This window comes from Selaginella moellendorffii, unplaced genomic scaffold, assembly GCF_000143415.4.
Source record: "Selaginella moellendorffii unplaced genomic scaffold, v1.0 SELMOscaffold_102, whole genome shotgun sequence".
NCBI classification, from domain to species: Eukaryota; Viridiplantae; Streptophyta; class Lycopodiopsida; order Selaginellales; family Selaginellaceae; genus Selaginella; species Selaginella moellendorffii.
Genome location: NW_003314363.1, coordinates 549,820 through 566,862, shown reverse-complemented (window position 1 = coordinate 566,862; position 17,043 = coordinate 549,820). Strand labels below are relative to the sequence as shown.

At 52.7% G+C, this 17,043-nt stretch overlaps 8 protein-coding genes and 1 non-coding gene across 9 annotated transcripts; 4 read left to right on the top strand and 5 right to left on the bottom strand.

Annotated features, from left to right (window-relative positions):
- Window positions 1-454: 454 nt before the first annotated feature.
- Window positions 455-2,747, bottom strand: LOC9629876 (glycerol-3-phosphate 2-O-acyltransferase 6). Its single transcript, XM_002989905.2, has 3 exons — window positions 2,533-2,747; window positions 1,793-2,467; window positions 455-1,505 (listed from the first exon to the last, which is right to left on the bottom strand). The coding sequence occupies exons 2-3, from the start codon at window positions 2,441-2,443 to the stop codon at window positions 552-554; spliced, it is 1,605 nt and encodes a 534-aa protein (XP_002989951.1). The 5' UTR covers window positions 2,444-2,467; window positions 2,533-2,747; the 3' UTR covers window positions 455-551.
- Window positions 2,748-3,368: 621 nt separating this feature from the next.
- Window positions 3,369-5,439, bottom strand: LOC9629875 (glycerol-3-phosphate 2-O-acyltransferase 6). Its single transcript, XM_002989904.2, has 3 exons — window positions 5,324-5,439; window positions 4,617-5,260; window positions 3,369-4,443 (listed from the first exon to the last, which is right to left on the bottom strand). The coding sequence occupies exons 2-3, from the start codon at window positions 5,250-5,252 to the stop codon at window positions 3,586-3,588; spliced, it is 1,494 nt and encodes a 497-aa protein (XP_002989950.1). The 5' UTR covers window positions 5,253-5,260; window positions 5,324-5,439; the 3' UTR covers window positions 3,369-3,585.
- A 161-nt stretch (window positions 5,440-5,600) lies between these two features.
- LOC9646750 (pentatricopeptide repeat-containing protein At1g62720) lies at window positions 5,601-8,153 on the bottom strand. Its single transcript, XM_024663741.1, has 3 exons — window positions 5,874-8,153; window positions 5,711-5,779; window positions 5,601-5,666 (listed from the first exon to the last, which is right to left on the bottom strand). Exon 1 carries the CDS (start codon window positions 8,151-8,153, stop codon window positions 6,102-6,104), a length of 2,052 nt encoding a protein of 683 aa, XP_024519509.1. The 3' UTR covers window positions 5,601-5,666; window positions 5,711-5,779; window positions 5,874-6,101.
- Window positions 8,154-8,795: 642 nt separating this feature from the next.
- Window positions 8,796-8,876, top strand: TRNAS-UGA. Its single transcript has one exon. It is a non-coding gene; the product is annotated as a tRNA-Ser (tRNA).
- Window positions 8,877-8,943: 67 nt separating this feature from the next.
- LOC9629874 lies at window positions 8,944-10,441 on the top strand. Its single transcript, XM_002989982.2, has 7 exons — window positions 8,944-9,046; window positions 9,120-9,311; window positions 9,370-9,640; window positions 9,707-9,841; window positions 9,902-10,073; window positions 10,126-10,207; window positions 10,255-10,441. The coding sequence occupies exons 1-7, from the start codon at window positions 8,951-8,953 to the stop codon at window positions 10,330-10,332; spliced, it is 1,026 nt and encodes a 341-aa protein (XP_002990028.1). The 5' UTR covers window positions 8,944-8,950; the 3' UTR covers window positions 10,333-10,441.
- On the bottom strand, window positions 10,415-11,845 carry LOC9646749 (vacuolar protein sorting-associated protein 60.1). The gene is made up of 7 exons (XM_002989902.2): window positions 11,593-11,845; window positions 11,370-11,521; window positions 11,214-11,307; window positions 11,087-11,158; window positions 10,917-11,028; window positions 10,713-10,864; window positions 10,415-10,647 (listed from the first exon to the last, which is right to left on the bottom strand). Exons 1-7 carry the CDS (start codon window positions 11,659-11,661, stop codon window positions 10,594-10,596), a joined length of 705 nt encoding a protein of 234 aa, XP_002989948.1. The 5' UTR covers window positions 11,662-11,845; the 3' UTR covers window positions 10,415-10,593.
- Window positions 11,846-12,451: 606 nt separating this feature from the next.
- LOC9646748 (ricin B-like lectin R40C1) lies at window positions 12,452-14,072 on the top strand. The gene is made up of 2 exons (XM_024663740.1): window positions 12,452-12,973; window positions 13,509-14,072. Exons 1-2 carry the CDS (start codon window positions 12,452-12,454, stop codon window positions 14,070-14,072), a joined length of 1,086 nt encoding a protein of 361 aa, XP_024519508.1.
- Window positions 14,073-14,639: 567 nt separating this feature from the next.
- LOC9629873 (ricin B-like lectin R40G2) lies at window positions 14,640-15,281 on the top strand. Its single transcript, XM_002989980.2, has one exon. The coding sequence runs from the start codon at window positions 14,640-14,642 to the stop codon at window positions 15,279-15,281; it is 642 nt and encodes a 213-aa protein (XP_002990026.2).
- A 93-nt stretch (window positions 15,282-15,374) lies between these two features.
- On the bottom strand, window positions 15,375-16,985 carry LOC112342235 (EP1-like glycoprotein 2). The gene has a single exon (XM_024663739.1). It carries the CDS (start codon window positions 16,983-16,985, stop codon window positions 15,375-15,377), a length of 1,611 nt encoding a protein of 536 aa, XP_024519507.1.
- Window positions 16,986-17,043: the final 58 nt, after the last annotated feature.

Sequence of the window (17,043 nt, the reverse complement as noted above, 5' to 3'; positions counted from 1 at the left end):
AATGTCGTGTCCTTTGGAGAAGTGGACGTATGATTAAAGACACTCGCCCAGAACCCGGACAATGTCAATTTATACCGGTCCAGAGGACAAAGATCAAGTAGGTACCACGTTACATAAGTGATTTTATCAAAGCAATGTGATAAATTGGATATCATGTGACAGCATTCAAAGACTAGGTAGTAGTATATATACATATAAGAACAGGACTTGGCACCCTCTGTGGTTTCGTTTCGCCACCCACCAAAAGGATACATTAATTGCTGTCCCTATCGGCTTGGTTTACAGCTAGCGCCATCTTTTTCTTTCCTTCGCTTCGTCGCTTTCAAGCTTTTCTAGTTCGCTTCGTGGACAAGCGCATGGACACAGAGAGGACAGACCTTCTCTTTGCTCTCCTATCGAGTCGATCGATCACGATGCTCTCCACCCGATCGATCTATTCCTGATGAGTCAATCGAGAGAGCAAGCCAGTAGCTTAGCTTACATTCACTTATAACGAAGGAGCGCGTGAGACCCGACCCATGGCATGGATCCACGATCCTCGCAAATCAATTTTAGCTACAGCCATTTACCTGGTCTTGCCCCTGGGCCGCTTGCTCGTCCTTCGGGAGATCCTTGGCGGCGCCGCCACCTCCGCCGCCGCTCCTCCGCCTCTCCGGAACGGTGCCGTCGTTCCCCGCCAGCATCCCGTACTTGTCCTTGCGGGTGAAGTTCGTGCACTCGAATCCCAGCGTGTCCGCGATCACCCGCTGGATGTGATTCGCCACCTCGATCGCGCTCTTGCCGCCCTGCTGGACCGTCAGCTCCGGCGGCAGCTGCTGGAGAAACGTCACCTCGTACGTCGGGAAGGGATTCATGAAGAAGAAGAATGGATCCAACCCCTTCCACCCGCGCACCGTTGTCCCGTGGAAAGTGCTCCCCTTCGTGCACAGCGCCACCGGCACGATCTTGTCAGTCAGCTCCGCGAACAGTGCGCTGAATCGCAAAAGGAATGGCTCGCGGCAGGTGGTTCCCTCGGGACAGATGCACAGGTCCCCCTTCTGGAGCAGCGCCTTGATCTTGGCCGCGTCCCTCTCGCGGTCCCTGGACAGGCCCACCGTCTTGATCGGGGACAGGAACTCCGACACCCTGCTGATGCTGTAGGTGAGCGCCGTCACCTCCCGCCGGGCCCCGACCCCCACGAACACCGGATCGCACAGTGTCCTGTGGCTGGAGACGAAGAGCACGCCGGACTCGCCCCGCTTCTTGGGCGGCGGGATCGGCCCCTTGACGATGAGCCGGATGCCGACGAGCTTGTAGACGATGGTCACGTACTCGCGCGGGCAGGGTACCGTGACCATGATCCGGAACACCGCCAGCACGAAGCTGACGGGCAGCCACAGGAAGGTGACGAGGGCGGTCAAGGGCGTGGGCCGCTGGACGAGGCGGCCGTCGTGGAAGACAACGGGCTTGACGAGCTTGTCTCGGCTCAGCGCCTCCACTTTGGAGGGTGGGACGACGTATGCTTCCTGATAGTGGTCAGCAAATGGGTTCGTTAGTTGACTGGAAAGAAGTTTCTACTGCTGCTTGGAAGAGATTCTTTTAGGCTAGTGCGCTTGTAAGAATGTGTGCATGAGACAAGGAAAAAAGATAAACAAAAGAAACAAGAGAATCATCCACTCATGCAGCAATTGCAGGGATGGATCATCGATCGAAAACAATGCCCAGAGTGTTGATCTAATGCATCGAGCTCGATCGAGAACTAAGCAACCACTCCACCCACCAAGCAGAGCGGGATTGGATTCGAGATAAGTACCTTGCAGAGCGCCATGAAAGCAAAGTCCGTGGCTCGATCGCCAATGCCGACATGGGGCAAATGCTCGCCGAATTCCTGCCTCACAGCCTTGCGCTTGTTGACCCCCACGAGAACTCCCGGCCGCTTGAGGAATCCCGTCGCGTAGCCACTCCTCGTCACCTCAATCTCGGTCCCCAGCACCTTGTCCGCTCCCAGGCACGTCTTGGCGAAGTGCTCCACCATGATCCGGGGATTGGCGGTCACCACCACACGCTTGCCGCACGAGGAGAACACTCGGTAGGCCTCGCTGTGGACGTCCTCCGAGTAGAATTTGGGCAGCACGGCGCGCGACACCGACTCGATCTGCTTGGCCTTCATCCCGGCGAAGGAGATGAAGATGAGGAGGCGGATGCCGGCGGATTCCGAGACGAAATGGTAGAGGATCCAGGCGAGCGGCGCGAAGAGGCCAAGAATCACGCTCCGGATGAGGCCTCCTCCCTCTAGCGCCACCAGCATGAAATACGGGAAGGAGCTCCGGCCGCGGATGAGAGTACCGTCGAAATCCGCCACGCACGTCTGCTTCTCACGCCCCGCCGACGAGCATCGCTCCACCGGCTCGAATGGAGCATCTACCAGGAAAGAATCCGTGACCTTGCCGCCGTCGAGCGACATCCTTGCCGCCGCGTCTAGCTAGCGCTGCAAGCCAGGAGCAACGTTAGATCACCTGCATTGCCCGAAATTTCCAGCTCCAGGATCGATACCTCAAGGCGCGCGGGACGATCGGCCGGCGCCGATCGATAGAATAGGAGCTCGCTCGTCGCCGCCGCAAGTGAGATTTCCACTGTAAAGATTGGAGATCGAGCGCCGCAAGCCGAGAAAGAAGAGAGAAGGCGCAAGAAGGTAGTGTATCCCTAGCTATGGCGACGAGATAGAGAGAGAGCTGGGAAAGAATTTGTAGGCCGCGCAATAGGCTATGTCGTCGACGGCTTTGGCCAGTATGACATGAGCACGAGGGAAAGAGTGGGGAGTTTAGTGCACTTTAAATGCCGCCGGGGCGGGGCCGTTTACGCGGGCCACGTGTCGCGGTGCTAGTGGCGAGTGAGTTATGGAACTGACCGCCGGATTGACCCCCCTGGCCGTGAAAATGCCAACCCGGTCGATTTGGCTGGGCTGGCGACATTATACGTACCTGCATTTGGTGGATACAGTTGCGTATAGAATATGTCGGGGGAATATGCCTGCGGGCAATTGGAGATTTCAACGATAGCTATTACATGAGACAGCGTAAAAGTTGTGCAAAGTTCTCTACGCAATAGCAGTTTGATTCCCAAAGGTACAAAGACTCTCTCGTTTCCTTTTTTTCTTCGCCTCCACAAAGACCAGGCAAGAAGAAAACAAAAACGAAGTTTCGGTGTGTTGGATCTTTGATTCCTCTAACACATTTGTTTAGTTCGCAAAGGTGGCGGAGAGAGAAAAGGTGGCGGAGGTTGGGAGTGGCATTTCTCTGGCAATGCGAGACACGAGCGCCGTACCGCCGGCCGGACGCCATGCTGCCGGTGTGAGGATGCCAGCTCGCTGCCGTGCCCTAGAACACCCCTGCCCTAAAACCTTTCCCCCTTTAATTGAACGAAGTCAATATTTCCTGTCCCAGCCATGTGGAAGGATTAAAATCGCCTGCCTATAACCTTTAGCATTTACTAGTGCAAGCTAGATAGCCAGCCAACACTAAAAAAAAAGTATTCAACCGTCAACTCTAGTCAATTCAAGTCAACACCAGCCAACGGTTCCATCTTGTTTTCTTTTCCAACCCCTTCCTATTTCGTGGGGACTGTTCCATCGCTGCCATTGAGCATCAGGTACTTGTCCTTGCGGGTGAAGGTCGTGCACTCGTATCCCAGCTTGTCGCCCAGCATCTTCTGGATGAAATTGGCCGTCTCGAACGAGCTCTTGCCGCCCTTTTGGACGCTCATCTCCGCGGGGAGCTCCTCCAAAAACTCCACCTCGTACGTCGGGAATGGATTCATGAAGAAGAAGAATGGATCCATCCCCTTCCACCCCCGCACCGCCGTCCCGTTAAACATGCTCTGCCTCGTCTTCACGGCCGCCGGGACGATCCTGTGCGTGAGCTGGGTGAAGAGAGCGCTGAATCGCAGCAAGAACGGCTCACGGCAAGTCGTCCCCTCCGGACACAGGCACAGGTCCCTCCCCCTCTCCAGCAGCGACTTCATCTTCGTAAAGTCGCGCTCCTTGTCTCTCGTCAGCCGGACCGTGACGATGGGCGATAGCACCTCGGACACCCGGCTGATGCTGTAAGTGAGCCCGGTCACGTCCCTCTCGGCGGCCAATCCCAGGAAGATGGGATCCACCAGAGTCCTGTGGTTGCACACGAAGAGGAGCCCCCTGCCGTCTTGTTTGCGAGGAACTTTGCCTTTGGTGATGCGGCGGACGCCGAGGATGGCGTAGATCATTCCCATGTACTTTCGGGGGCAACGGGAGGTGAGGCCGATCCGGAGCACTGCGAGCGCGAAGCCGATAGGGAGCCAGAGGAAAGTGACGAGCGCCACGAACGGCGTTGGGAGCTGGACCAGCCTACCATCATGGAAGATCACGCGCTGCGCCAGAGCGCTGCCGTCCACTGCGTCAACCTTCCTCTTGGGAACAACGTAAGCTTCCTGTATCACACGGTTACAACCAGAGTTAGAAAACTCGCTTCTCGTAACTGATTCTGGAGTGTCACGCAAATCCTGGCACCCCTCAACAGTTAAAGCAGCACGAAAGAGGCAGAGCTAAGTATTATATGCTCGAAATGCAAAATATGTATATGATATGGAAAGAGTGCGCTTACCTTGCAAAGCGACATGAAGGCGAAGTCGGTTTCTCGATCGCCGAGTCCGATCTCGGGAAGCTCCCCGTCCACGAACTCGAGCTTCAAGGCGGTCCTCTTGTTTTGACTCACGAGCACACCTGGGAACTTGACGAAGCCTGTAGCACGTCCATCATCGTCCACTTCGATTTCAGTCCCAATAACTTTATCCGCGCCAAGGAAGGCCTTGCAGAAATACTCCACCATGATCCGAGGATTGGCAGTGATGACATACTTCTTCCCGCAGGACGAGAAAACTCTGAAAGCATCACTGTGGACGTCCTGGGAGTAAAACTTCGGCAGAACCGCCGTTGCCACCTTCTCAATCTCGGACACCTTCTGCCCCGAAAAAGAGACATAGATGAGAAGTTGAATTGCTGCTGCCTCCGAGACGAAGTGGTAAAGCAGCCAGGCGATAGGGGCCAAAAGTCCGAGAACAACTGCTCTGAAGAGGCTACCTCCTTCAAGAGCCACCAGCAGGAAGTATGGAAACGAGCTTCTGCGTCTGAGCAGTGTACCATCCAAATCCGCCGCAACCGTGTGCATTCCACGTCCTTCAGATGAGCAATTCTCCACGAGGCCGAACTGGACGAGCCGCGAGTACTTTAAGTCGGCCATGTCGAATCCTGGGACAACTCCGAGTTAGAAAGAACGCCACAGAGGAGAATAAATGCTTCCAACGTGCTCACTTGAAATGGAACTGGAGAAAAATGCCTTTCAAGTCCGTCCAGCCCCTGTACTGCTGGCTCAGAAGCTTGGCTCGAGATGAAAACCTTGAGCGCTGCCAGTCCAATTTATATTGGAAAGACGCCAACATTCCATCCGGCACACGCATCAGCATGTCAAAGGGGCTGGCGAACCCGTGCCAACGTGCCAAGCTGCCATTCGCTGTGGTGGCTGGTTGGTTGAGACCTGATGAAAAAAAAAAGATAAGTTTTAGCTTGGGGGACCGCTCACCGGCAGATCATGAGAGAAAACCTTCGAGTGTACTGGAACGAGGCAACTCTAAACCACACAAACACCCTCCGATTCCTGAAAACAACTGTCATTACTGCCAGAAAATCGTCAATACCTACTCAAACGTTCGCTCTCGACACGATGACCGGCGGGCTCCTCCCGTAAGACTTCCAACTCGGAAACAACACCTACAATTTGTCCATGGAGACAAAAGTCAAACCCAGTGAAATCGATCTACAGTCAAAATCAACCGCCTTAAAAGGCATCGAAATGACTCATCACCTTGTGGCTCTGGTGTATCCGCGAGTGAAGCCTGAATTCTAGAACGAACTGAATAAGATATTTCAAACCGCCTTCAGGCTGAGGCTGCAAAAACAAAATTAAGATCGAATAATGCAAGCAAAGAAGAATACCTTACCGAGAGCTGCTTGTAACTTCCCGAGCCGCCTACTGAAGAAAAAAACAGCTTTTTTTCTGCTGGACGGCATCAAGTCTGCTGCGCGTTGTCCATCACTTGCCTTTAGAACTCTGAATCCCATGAGCGAGAGCATAGGTGGTATACGTGTTGGGATAGAAGCCGTGCTTGAGCATGTCCTTCATAACTTCCCTCGCGTCATGCATCGCTCCGGCCTTGCAAAATGCCAGGATGATTGTGTTGAACGTCGTCATGTCCGGAGCGGTCATCCGGTCCAGTATGTTTCTCGCTTCCTCCACCTTCTTTTGCGCGCACAGTCCCCGGATTAAAAAGTTGAACGTCGTCACGTTTGGAGCACAGGCCATCCCATTGAAAAGCCTCTGAGCGTCTTCGACTCTGTTGGCGCTGCAAAGCCCGGAGATGAGGCAGTTGTAGGTGATAACGTCCGGTTTGCAGCCTTCGGCGTGCATATGACACAGGAGCCGGAGGCCATCGTTTGCTCTTTCCGCTTTGCACAGACCATCGATGAGCGTGTTGAAAATCACCGTGTTCGGAGCGCAGCCGGCGAGCTTCATCTTCTCGAAGAACAGGAGCGCGCTTTTCAGCTCTCCACACTTGCAAAACCCGTTGATGAGGCCCCCGTAAGTGACCACGGTTGGAGTGTAGCCGTGAGCTTTCATGTCCTCCAGTGTTTTCGCCGCTTCCTTCATTCTTCGCACCTTGCAAAGGCCGTCGATGAGGATGCTGTAAGTTATTACGTTTGGTGCACACTTCCCTTCCATCTCGTCAAAGTACTGCATTGCCTCGGATAGCCGCCTCGCGTCACAAAACCCCTGGATGAGAGAGTTGTACGTGACAATAGTGGGAGTAAGGCCAGCTCCCTCGAGCTTGTTGAAAAGGTCGACAGCCGTGTAAACTCCTCCCCTCTTTTTGCAAAGGCTGTCGATCAGAGTATTATACGTGACTATAGTTGCCTTGCACCCAATTTTCTCCATCTCAGCGAAGAGCTTGATAGCGTCCTCGAGCATCCCAGCCTTGCAGAACCCGGCAATAAGAGTGTTGAAGGTGACGGCATTCGGAACACAGTTACTCTCGATCATCTTCATGAATACCTCCCAGGCCTCTTCAACCTTATCCAATTTGCAGTAGCAGTTGATGATGATGCTGTAAGTGAAAACGTTTGGCTCGTACCCGGCTTTGAGTATCTCCTTCATCAGGCTCTGCGCCTCGTAAGTCTGGCCAATCTTGCAGTAGCCATCCATGAGAACGTTGTAAGTCATGATATCCGGAGAGCACGTCATTGCCGAAAAGAGAGCGTGCGCCTCGGCCATCCTTCCAGAGTCGGACAAAGCCGAGAGAAGTATATGGTAGCTCTCAAGGTCGGGCTCCACACCACTAGCCTTCATCTCCTTGAAAAACTCTATAGCCTGCTCGAGCCGGTTGGCCGACTTGTTCTCCCAGCACAGCCCCTTGAGAACCAGGTTGTAAGTTCCAATTGCCACCGAGCTCGAGCTCTTCCTCATATCCTGGAGGTGAGCGAGCGCATCCCTCACCCTCCCGGCCATGAAAAAACCCCGCAAGAGGATGTTGTGCGAGGCGCTAGTCGGGAGGAAAGGCCCGGCTTGCATCTCCCGGAAGAGCTTGAGAGCGCTGGACATCTGGCCGATCTCACAGAGCCCCAGGAGCAGCGTGTTCATGGTGCTGGCGTTTGGAAGCAAGCCACTGGATTTCATGTCGGAGAAGACGCTCACCGCCTGGTGCATTTGCCCGCCCTTGCAGAAGCCCCGGATGAGCACATTGTAGGTGTGAGCGTTGGGCGCAAACAGCCCCGCCAGGACCTCCTTGAAGAGCCGCAGCGCTTGATCGTGCTTGCGCGCCGACATCAGCCCCGACAGCAGCGCATTGCACGTCTCCGTCCGGAACAAGAATCCCCTCTGCTGGAGCAGCTGGAGCTGATAATCCGCCGCCTCGCGATCCTCCGGGGCGGCGTCGTCGGGATCCAGCCCCGTCCACGGCGATTCTTCGCAATGCAGCTGCGCCTGGCTGTGAAATCCTACCGAGCTCACATCGAATCCATTGCCGCTGCTCTGGCACAAGAGGATCGAGTTGCCCCGCGCCAGCGCCACTCGCCCCGCTCCTCCCGCCATCGCCCCCGGGACCAGGGCTTTCATCCACCCTTAAACCCTAGAATATCCCATAAACCCTAATGCCAACATTTCAAAGCCCCTTTTACCCTTGTAACACTTCACCTCGCTCTTTGTACTTTACCCCTTTTAACCCTATCAATTGCCCTAAATAACTATATCCCTAAATCGTGATAGATCCTATTTTTGTCACCCCAGATCAAAAATATTGATGCTGAGGAAGGACGAGCCAAGGTACACGAGCATGCGCGATGTGATCGCCTCGGTGAGATTGGAGCACGCAAACTCTTTGGACGCGGAAGAAGATTTCACCTCCCACTCCAACTCGCCATGCTCGTGTTCTTCCTGCTCTTGGTGCCGCAATAGGCCGACGAGGAGCTCTTCCAGGATCTTTGGAGTGGCGCCGTACGTGAGATCATCGTCGGAGAGTGATCTTAGCATCCCGGAGTCGTGTTGCCGGTGCCTAGCGAGGTTTTTAAAAAAGTTACTGAAGTGGCCGCTCTGGGGATTGCTGCTGTGCTCTTCCGATCACAACAGGCACCGTCGGAGCCAAAGGCTAGTCTCGTGAATTTGTAAGAGTTTTCTTAGGCCAGCTATTCGGGTTTTCATACAGGTTTTGCCAATCTCGAAATGCTTGCATGAAAGGTCAACATGTCCGAGTGGTTAAGGAGACAGACTTGAAATCTGTTGGGCTTGCCCGCGCAGGTTCGAACCCTGCTGTTGACGATTCCTTTTTAATATGCTATATTCCTTTTTAGCCCTAAAACCTGAAAGCAGGACATTTGCCCTAGAAACAGGGCATGGCCGAGAATGGAGATGGCATTGGCACCGCGCGGCCTTGGTATGTTCTCCCCGTGCTCGTGCTCGCTGTGTTTGCGATCTCCTCGGCGGGCGCGGTAATGCTACAGATCTGTCGAGATTTTCTTTTCCATTTGCGTAATGCTCTCTCGATCTCGATTCGCACAACAGGTGACCAAGCTCATGCGCGATGCCGCGCCGGTGTCGTCGGCTGCATGGAGGCTCCAGGCCACCGCCTTGATCCTTCTCCCTGGATTCGTCTGGCAGTGGCGCTGGCTTCCCATCGAGCAGCGCCGCCGCGCGTACCAATGCCGGATCGTCGTGTTAAGCGCATTGGCTCTGGCTCTTCACTTTGGACTCTGGGTAAGTTCTTCGTCCAAGATCATACTTTTCACACCTTGTTCTCTCTTGATCGATTCAGGTCTGGTCGCTGCTTCACACTTCTCTCCCGCATAGTCTCCTCCTCGTCTCCATACCGCCGATAATCCTCGCGGTGGTCTCCTGGCTGCGTTGCCAGCCTTTGTCGCTTGGAGAAACTTTCGGGATCATCACGGGGCTTCTCGGGGTTGTGATCATCGCTGCAATGTCCCGAGTGGAGAATGACGCGGAAGTGACACTCGTCGGTGATTGTGCTGCGTTTCTAGCAGCCTGTGCCTTTGTGATCTACATGGTTTCCGGGAGCCACCTGAGAGGTATAGGAATACAGGGAGACTATAACTTCTAACTTCCATGAACTTCGCGTTTGTGGTGCAGTGCAGCTTGGATGCCTCTCTACATTTATGTCTTTCCTGTCACGGCCGGAGCGTCCATCTTTCTGAGCTTGTCTTGTGCTTTCGTGGATGGAGAAACAGTGCCGGGATACGTAAGCGGCCCTTTTGGCTGGTTCAACAAAGGTTGGTTTTTTTGTTCTTTTCGATCCTTTGGACTTTCAACTTCCGTGTTTCTTGTGCCAGAGTTTTGGTTTCCAGTTGTTTTCCTGGCACTCGGCCCGGGATTTGTAGGCCACACTGGTTTGAATGCAGTTCTTAAGTACTGCAGTCCTCTCCTTGTCTCCATGGCAGTAACGCTGGAGCCCGTCTTTGGATCCGTCGTTGGCTGGCTGCTCGATGTCTCTCCTCCTCCTGGGTATGAAAACCATTTTCTAGTCTCAGGAACTTAATGTAGCTCGTTTCTCCAGAATATCTACGTGCATAGGTGGAGCTCTTTTGGTGTTGGGAACGATATGGGTGACTTACGCGAGCCAGCCGAAAAAATCCATGGTAAGACGCTGGATTTATTCACTGCTCTCAGTTTTCTCGCCTTCCAGCAAAGCGCTGTAGCCAACCATCCCATCGATTCCCAGCCCTTGCTAAGCTCACTAACAAAGAACGATGAACCAGTCTAAAACCCCCATTGAATCTTCAAACGGTAACTTCATCACTAACATTGTGCACAGAAGTGGACTAGTTTTGAGCTCGAAGCACGCGCAATGGCAAGCTAAGTTGATTTTCATATCTTAAAGGCCTGTCTCGAGTCACCGAGACAGGAAATAAATTTGGCTGACGCTCTAGTTTCAGTACTAAGAAGTGTGAAGATCAAGCAAATCTCGCGGAAGGAATAGAAAAGAACCTGTACTGTACAACGCAGAACAAAATGCTTGGCAGCATCAGGTACGTAATGATGCTCTCGGCACGGCTGGAAATCCATACTCGTCCGCGGCCTGCACACGCGCATCAACAGAGAGTTACGGCCAAACAGTGGAATGAATCACTCCAAAGTTCCTACCTGTGGATTCGCTTGAGCACCATGCGCAGTCGATGGAGCAGCGGGAAGATTTAGCTCCGATTCTAGATCGCCATCTTTCTCCGGTTGCAAATAAGACGGAACTCCTCCATCGTGCTCCGTCTCTCCCATCTCAGCTTCGAGAGCGCTCAGCTCTAAACTGGAACTTGTTACTGATCGAAACACGAATGAAGTCTCTTAGCTTACCTCCCATCAATTCCTCCTCGTCGAGATCATCCGGAACGTTGTAACTTCTACCGAGTGATTCCTGTATCTCGGTGCTGTAATCCACGAGGTCGAGCATCTCGTCTTGCATTTTCTGCAAGGCAACGGTAGAAAGCTAAGGCCGAGACGAAGAAAAGAACGGAAAAACTCACGTCAATATCGTCGATCTTGAGCGTCTTCATCGTGCCTTTGAGCTCTTTGTTCGCTGCCTTCATAGCTGACATCTAAGCCATGGAGAAGTGAGCCACAGATGGAGTGAAACGCAAGCTTTTTTCTTACAGTTTGCTGCGCGTCCTTGATGCCTTCCGTGGCAAACGAAACTTGCTCGAGATTAAACGTTTGATTGTAGAGCATGTCCCTCTGTCCCTCGTACCTGCGAAGGAGAAAGTTTGATCGATCGCGAAAGCACGAGAAAGTTTGATCGACAAAACTTACATTTTCTTCTGTTTTAAAATTCTCATCGCTCGAGCCTTGACCGCTTCCTGCGCAGGCCCCGGTCTCGTTCTCTTGATTTGCTCGCGGTACTTCACGAGCTCCGCATCGAGTTTCTTGATTTTATCGTCCACTCCATCGCCTCTCTTGTTGATCTGAGTAGAGGGAAAGGGAGAGAATCGAGTAAGAAAAAAAAAGGGATTCCCTGGCCAGTGATTTCGATTACCCGTTCTGTCGCCTCTTCGACTGTAGGCGGCGGAGTTTTCTCCTTCCTCGCCCCAAAGACGCGCTTCATGCCTCGGAGAGATTACCCTACGATTCGATCCCGATTGGCGAGACGCGAGCTCCAATCGATCGGCGCGCACCTGGATCACTCCGCGCCCGTGAATTCACCCCTCGAGCGCGTTGCCGGCGCCTGGAGCTTCGTCTTCACTCGCACGCCTTCGCCTTAGGTTCCCTCTCGCGAAATTTCCACTCAAATAAAAAAGATAAAAAGAAAAATCCACGGTTTGGATGAAGATCAGACAGATATTCGAAACTATCCCACGTAAGCGGGTGACTCACAGCCGCTTTGCCACGCTGTTATGCCACGTGGAAGAACATTACGTTATAACCGGAATCTTTGAATCGTTCCTTGTTACTTGACATTTCCAGGGAGTTGTTTTGTGATTGTCGTGGTGGTGATTGTGAAGCTAACTTGTTTTCCAGGCTTGCCAATGATCCTGCTCATGCTCGTCAGCTAGTTTGCAGAGTTGCATGATTCGGAACGGCAAGATCTTACTTTCAAATGCAACTCACAATCTTCCAAATGAAGTTAGTGCTTGCTTATCACTTCGAATCATCTCCTATGCATTGACTCACAGCTCCTGAAAATCGCAAGAAAGGACATTCATTTTCTTGGAATGCGCGCAGAGCTCCACTTTAAGTAGCAGAACAGAACTCTTCAGCTTGCAGGGAAGCAATTGTCGAGCAGGCAGCAACAGATGCCTCAACTTCTTATAATGTTCTTTCTTCCTCGTCTTTCTCCAAGTGTGTTCTAACATTATGGTTTGTGCAGGCACAGGTCCAGCAGCTTCTTTGGCACCATGAAGGCAGCTGCAGTGGCCATCCTTCTACTGCAGCTTACACTCGCCCCATCGAGAGCAGAGCCTTCGTCCTCGTTATCCGAAGCATCTTGTGTAGAGATTGTGCCCCGCTCAAACCTCACAATGTGCCTCACTGCGTACGCAAGCCAGGGCACCACCTGCGCCATCATGTCGCCCTGCATGCACAAGGATCCGTCACAGCTATGGATCCGGAGATCATACGCCGGCAACGTTGATTCTCATGGCCTGGACGCGTTTGAGCTCGTCAATACCGGGTCCCAGCTTGCACTTCAGCATTACGTAGATGCGTTTATCACTTTGGGTACAGTGGGAGAACAACCCGGAGAACAACCTGATCTAAACTCGTCACTGTGGACTAGGCAGGCTGTGTCGCATAACTACTACACGCTGCGGAGCTACGACCAACCGAACCTCGTTGTAACATGGGTTTCGAGTGAACTCCCCTGTATGGGTTCCTACAGCCATGGCGAGATTAACCAGGAATGGGCTTTCATAAACTCTGTATGCTAAATTCTCGCATTGAACTTAAGCGGATCATATGTCATATTGCATAGTGTCGGTACTCCACCTGTATTCCAGGACGTTACAGAACTATCAGAACTTCAGCACGAGGTTCTTCTGCTAGTTGGAGTGCCATTGCTTATTATAAAAGTATGTGTTGGAGCGCTGTTCCCATACTTCTAAATGTTACAACCTGAGATGAAACGTTTCCAGAAAGTTATGGCTGTGATGAGCTTGCTAACGCATTGAATTAACATCTCTCTGACTTCAGTCAATTTGTGCATGATCATAGTTGTCAGAATCTGCTCTTTTGATTCAGTCACAGAAAGCTTGCCCCGCCAGCTTTGCAAATACAATTATATTTCTTTTTCATTCAATAACAACAAGGTACCACACTATCGACATGAAATAGCTGCCGTTCGTTTTCGAATCATCTTGGTTTGAAGGAAAGCAAGCGTTCGAAGTACTAGACCTATCGTATTTAAACTTCTTGACATATAATCGCATTCTTACGTTCTTCGTTTCGCAGGCATAGTCAGTGATTCGAAACTACACGAACGCCATGAATGCAGCAGCAGCAGCAGCGATCATCCTTGTGTTGCAGTTCGCAGCACCAGCAATGGAAACGAAGGCGTCGGAATTGCCGTCTTACTGCGCAGCGCAGTTCGTCCCCCGCGCAAACCTCACCATGTGCGTCACGGGGCTGAGCCAGGGCATCGTTGTCATGTCGCGCTGCATCCGCGACGATCCACAGCAGCTGTGGAGCCGGAGCTCACGCGCCGGCTACCGCGATCCTGATGGCCGCGACGCGTTTGTCATCATCAACTTATGGTCCCGGCTTGCGCTCCAGCACGGCCACGAATCCGGCAGCGAGATCAGTTGCGGCTCCGTGCAGCGCGTAAACTCGTCGCTGTGGACGATGGCATCGGCGTCGCGCAGCTATGTGACGCTGCGGAGCTACGATAACCCGGAGCTCGTCCTGGATATAGTTCACGGGGATTGGACCCATGGCGGCGTGAGGGAGAACAGTTTTCTAATCGCTCATCCTTACAACCACCAGGAGAACGAGCAATGGGCTTTCATAAACTCTGTATGCTAGACAAATCAGTACAATAAAATTCAAGTGAAATCTCGATTGACTTGATAGAAAACCAAGAGATTGATCTATGCCAGATTCCTGGGATGTTGATTGAGTCGGTTCTCGTCCTCGTCTAGAGCGTCCTTTGCTGCAAAACTCTGTTTTTTCTCAGAGTCTATGGCGATCAAAGTTTCGTACACACCTGCGTCGACAAGTATCTCCGAAATCCTCGAAACAACCCACGCATTTGCCGTCACCGAGTGCATCGGCTGCATTGTATATACGAGCAGAAAAAAGTCTTTCAGTCCACTTTCTTGAAGGAGAGTTAAAAGAAATCAAGAATGGCAATACACAAGAAGCTGCTGATCACTTTTAGAAACTTTTAAATACCGAGAAAGGGCATCCGCTCGTCCGGAATGCCCAGCTTTTTATAACAAAACCAAGAAACTGCATCTTTACATTCTCTACTTGAATATATAGCAGTAGGGAAGTTCTCCTCTGATCAACTTTGGTTTTGGAGTGAGGCAATCGATCAGCAATATCGTTGTGCAGTACGTTACTTCCAGATTTTTAGTTTTCCATCGAAACATGGCAATGCTTCCATGGCGATGGTCTCCATCCAAATTGTATGTTGTTCAAAGTTCTTCCTTTTCCTGCAGGCAAACAGTGTTTCGATCACCCTTCATGGAGAAGAAAACCGCCGCGAATCTTGTGCCACTGCTGCTGCTGCTTGTAGCAGCATCAGTCAGACTCTCCATGAATCGAGCAGAGGCGTCGTCGTCGGCCTCGGGGCCTTACTGCGCGGCGCAGCTCGTCTCCAGCGCAAACCTCACACTGTGCGTCACCGCCTCCAGCCGCGTGGTGGTCATGTCGCGCTGTGCCGACGGGCATTCCTCGCAGATGTGGATCCGGAGACCACAACCCCGCGAGGGCCACAGCGCGATTCTCATCGTCAACTACTCGTCCCGGCTTGCGCTCCAGCACCATGCGGTGGGCAACAGGATCACTTGCGGCTCGAGCTCGCAGGGCCTAAACTCGTCGCTCTGGATGATGGACGGGGTCGGGGAGAGATACCTCGCGCTGCGGACATACCAGAACTCGGGGATGGTCTTGGATATCTATCACGGCGATCACACCCATGGCGGCGTGAGAGAGAATAGCTTTCTCATCACTCATCCCTACGACCACCGTGACAACCAGCAGTGGAGATTCATAAACCCAGCGTGTTAGACATTCCAGTCAAGGATAAGTCAACACAGTCAATGTAAAGTCAAACAAAGAATGGCGCTTTCGTTTAAAAATTTTGAAGGCCATACGTAAACCCTAAGTCTCCAAGTCTTCCACCGCCGAAATTCTTGCCATTCTCCTTCTCCAGCGCGCGATGAGGAGCGCGATCAGCAGCGACGCAGCGGTGATCGCCGAGAAGGCGCCGATCGCCGTGTTGGCGACGACCCTCAGCGCCTTGCGGGAGGAGGAGGATCCGCGTTGGATGACGGGAGGTAGTGTTAGGGTTCTAGAGGACTTGATCTTGAGGAACATCACCGACGCGTATCCGTGGCGCAGGGGCTCGATCGCGACGGTGTAGAGGGCGCTGACGCGGTAGCAGGCGCTGGCTTGTTCTTGGGTTGCAAACTGGTGGAAGAATGCCGCGACGCAGGTACAATCCGAGAGGCAGGATTTCTGGCAATCCGTGGCGGAGAGATTGGAGGTCCCTTGCATGAAATGGAGCGGCAGATAATCGTAGCCGCGGGCTTCCACGAACTGGTGAGGAACAGCAGCGCTACCGTTGCATCGATCCTCCATGGACGAGACTTCCTCCGGGACAGAGCACGGGTTTTTCCCATTGGTCACTGGCTTCAGCTTGAGAGTGGATGGATCAAAATCGAGGCAGGCGCAGGTTTTCTGCAGGATAACTCCATACTTTCCACACTCACCAATGCTCATTCTACTACCGACGACGATGGAATCGCGCCTTCGAAAGCTCTGCCAGAAGCGCACCTCGCCATCGTGTTGGAGCTTGAGGAAAGATCCCGGGAAGCAGAATGGCGCTGAGCTCAAGCTCTTGAATCCTAGCGGAGCGTCTAGCTTGCTATATGCGAAGAGAGTGCAGCCTTCGAGCACCAGGGACGCTACTTCATGGCTTCCCAGGTCCCAGATCATGTAAGTTTGTGGCGTTCCAGGGGCCTGAGCGAATCCAACGAGAGCGTGAGGCTGGAGCTCGAGATAAAAGCTTCCAGGGCTTTTGTTGGTGGGAGAGACACTGGAGACGATCCTGGTTCCAAGCTTTAGTATCTGGTTGACGACCAGCGAGTCCGTGGGGTGGTCGAAGCTCTGCCAGACTATCTCGAACTTCTCGCGGTGGAGAACGAGGTTCCCGGTTACATAGAGCACCATAGCCACGACTCCTTGGCCGGAGGTGTTGGAAGACCATACCTGGAGAGATCCTTGGCTCAGGACTAAGTTTCCATCGCCTCCAAATGCGAGGGTCGCATTGGCGGAGACTGGGAAGTCGCGGTTGGCTTGCCAGAGGCTGGTGACGGTGGTAGAACAGCTGCAATTTACGTCCTTGAAGTCGGGCTTCCAGATCGACAGGTAGAAGGATGGAGGGAGTGAAGGAGGGGCGCAAGTTTTCGTGAAGCCAAAGCTGTAGTCGGGGGCCTGGATGATCGCCGGTTGGGGATCAATCGATGGATCGATCGTCCACTTCGTGTTGACAGGGACTTCGACAACTTGAGACGCTGACGATCTGAAGAGCACGAAGAGGATCAGAGGCAGCAGAACCATGGCCAGGGATCCGGAATAAAAGAAGAAAAACAGAACTTGCAAAGACAAAGTTCGTTGAATAGCCTGGAAACGAACACTTTGGACGAGAAGAACAACGAATACCATGTCCCTTTCGTGGACGAGAAGAACAATGTGAAAAAGGAACACCATTGTCGAGCAATGCTTCGATTAAACCGCCACGTGTTTGTGCCACGTGGGTTTGCATTGG

Bases quoted from the DNA above. Each gene is read 5' to 3' on its own strand.
- LOC9629876 (XM_002989905.2), bottom strand. From the start codon at position 2,443: ATGTCGCTCGACGGCGGCAAGGTCACGGATTCTTTCCTGGTAGATGCT. The intron at 1,506-1,792 runs GTACTTATCTCG...GACCACTATCAG, and splicing joins CTTTCATGGCGCTCTGCAAG to GAAGCATACGTCGTCCCACC.
- LOC9629875 (XM_002989904.2), bottom strand. From the start codon at position 5,252: ATGGCCGACTTAAAGTACTCGCGGCTCGTCCAGTTCGGCCTCGTGGAG. The intron at 4,444-4,616 runs GTAAGCGCACTC...CGTGTGATACAG, and splicing joins CCTTCATGTCGCTTTGCAAG to GAAGCTTACGTTGTTCCCAA.
- LOC9646750 (XM_024663741.1), bottom strand. From the start codon at position 8,153: ATGGCGGGAGGAGCGGGGCGAGTGGCGCTGGCGCGGGGCAACTCGATC.
- LOC9629874 (XM_002989982.2), top strand. From the start codon at position 8,951: ATGGCCGAGAATGGAGATGGCATTGGCACCGCGCGGCCTTGGTATGTT. The intron at 9,842-9,901 runs GTTGGTTTTTTT...TTCTTGTGCCAG, and splicing joins TTTTGGCTGGTTCAACAAAG to AGTTTTGGTTTCCAGTTGTT. The intron at 10,074-10,125 runs GTATGAAAACCA...TCGTTTCTCCAG, and splicing joins GATGTCTCTCCTCCTCCTGG to AATATCTACGTGCATAGGTG.
- LOC9646749 (XM_002989902.2), bottom strand. From the start codon at position 11,661: ATGAAGCGCGTCTTTGGGGCGAGGAAGGAGAAAACTCCGCCGCCTACA. The intron at 11,522-11,592 runs GTAATCGAAATC...CCCTCTACTCAG, and splicing joins TCGAAGAGGCGACAGAACGG to ATCAACAAGAGAGGCGATGG. The intron at 11,159-11,213 runs GTAAGAAAAAAG...TCCATGGCTTAG, and splicing joins TCAAGGACGCGCAGCAAACT to ATGTCAGCTATGAAGGCAGC.
- LOC9646748 (XM_024663740.1), top strand. From the start codon at position 12,452: ATGAAGGCAGCTGCAGTGGCCATCCTTCTACTGCAGCTTACACTCGCC. The intron at 12,974-13,508 runs GTATGCTAAATT...TCGCAGGCATAG, and splicing joins AATGGGCTTTCATAAACTCT to TCAGTGATTCGAAACTACAC.
- LOC9629873 (XM_002989980.2), top strand. From the start codon at position 14,640: ATGGCAATGCTTCCATGGCGATGGTCTCCATCCAAATTGTATGTTGTT.
- LOC112342235 (XM_024663739.1), bottom strand. From the start codon at position 16,985: ATGGTGTTCCTTTTTCACATTGTTCTTCTCGTCCACGAAAGGGACATG.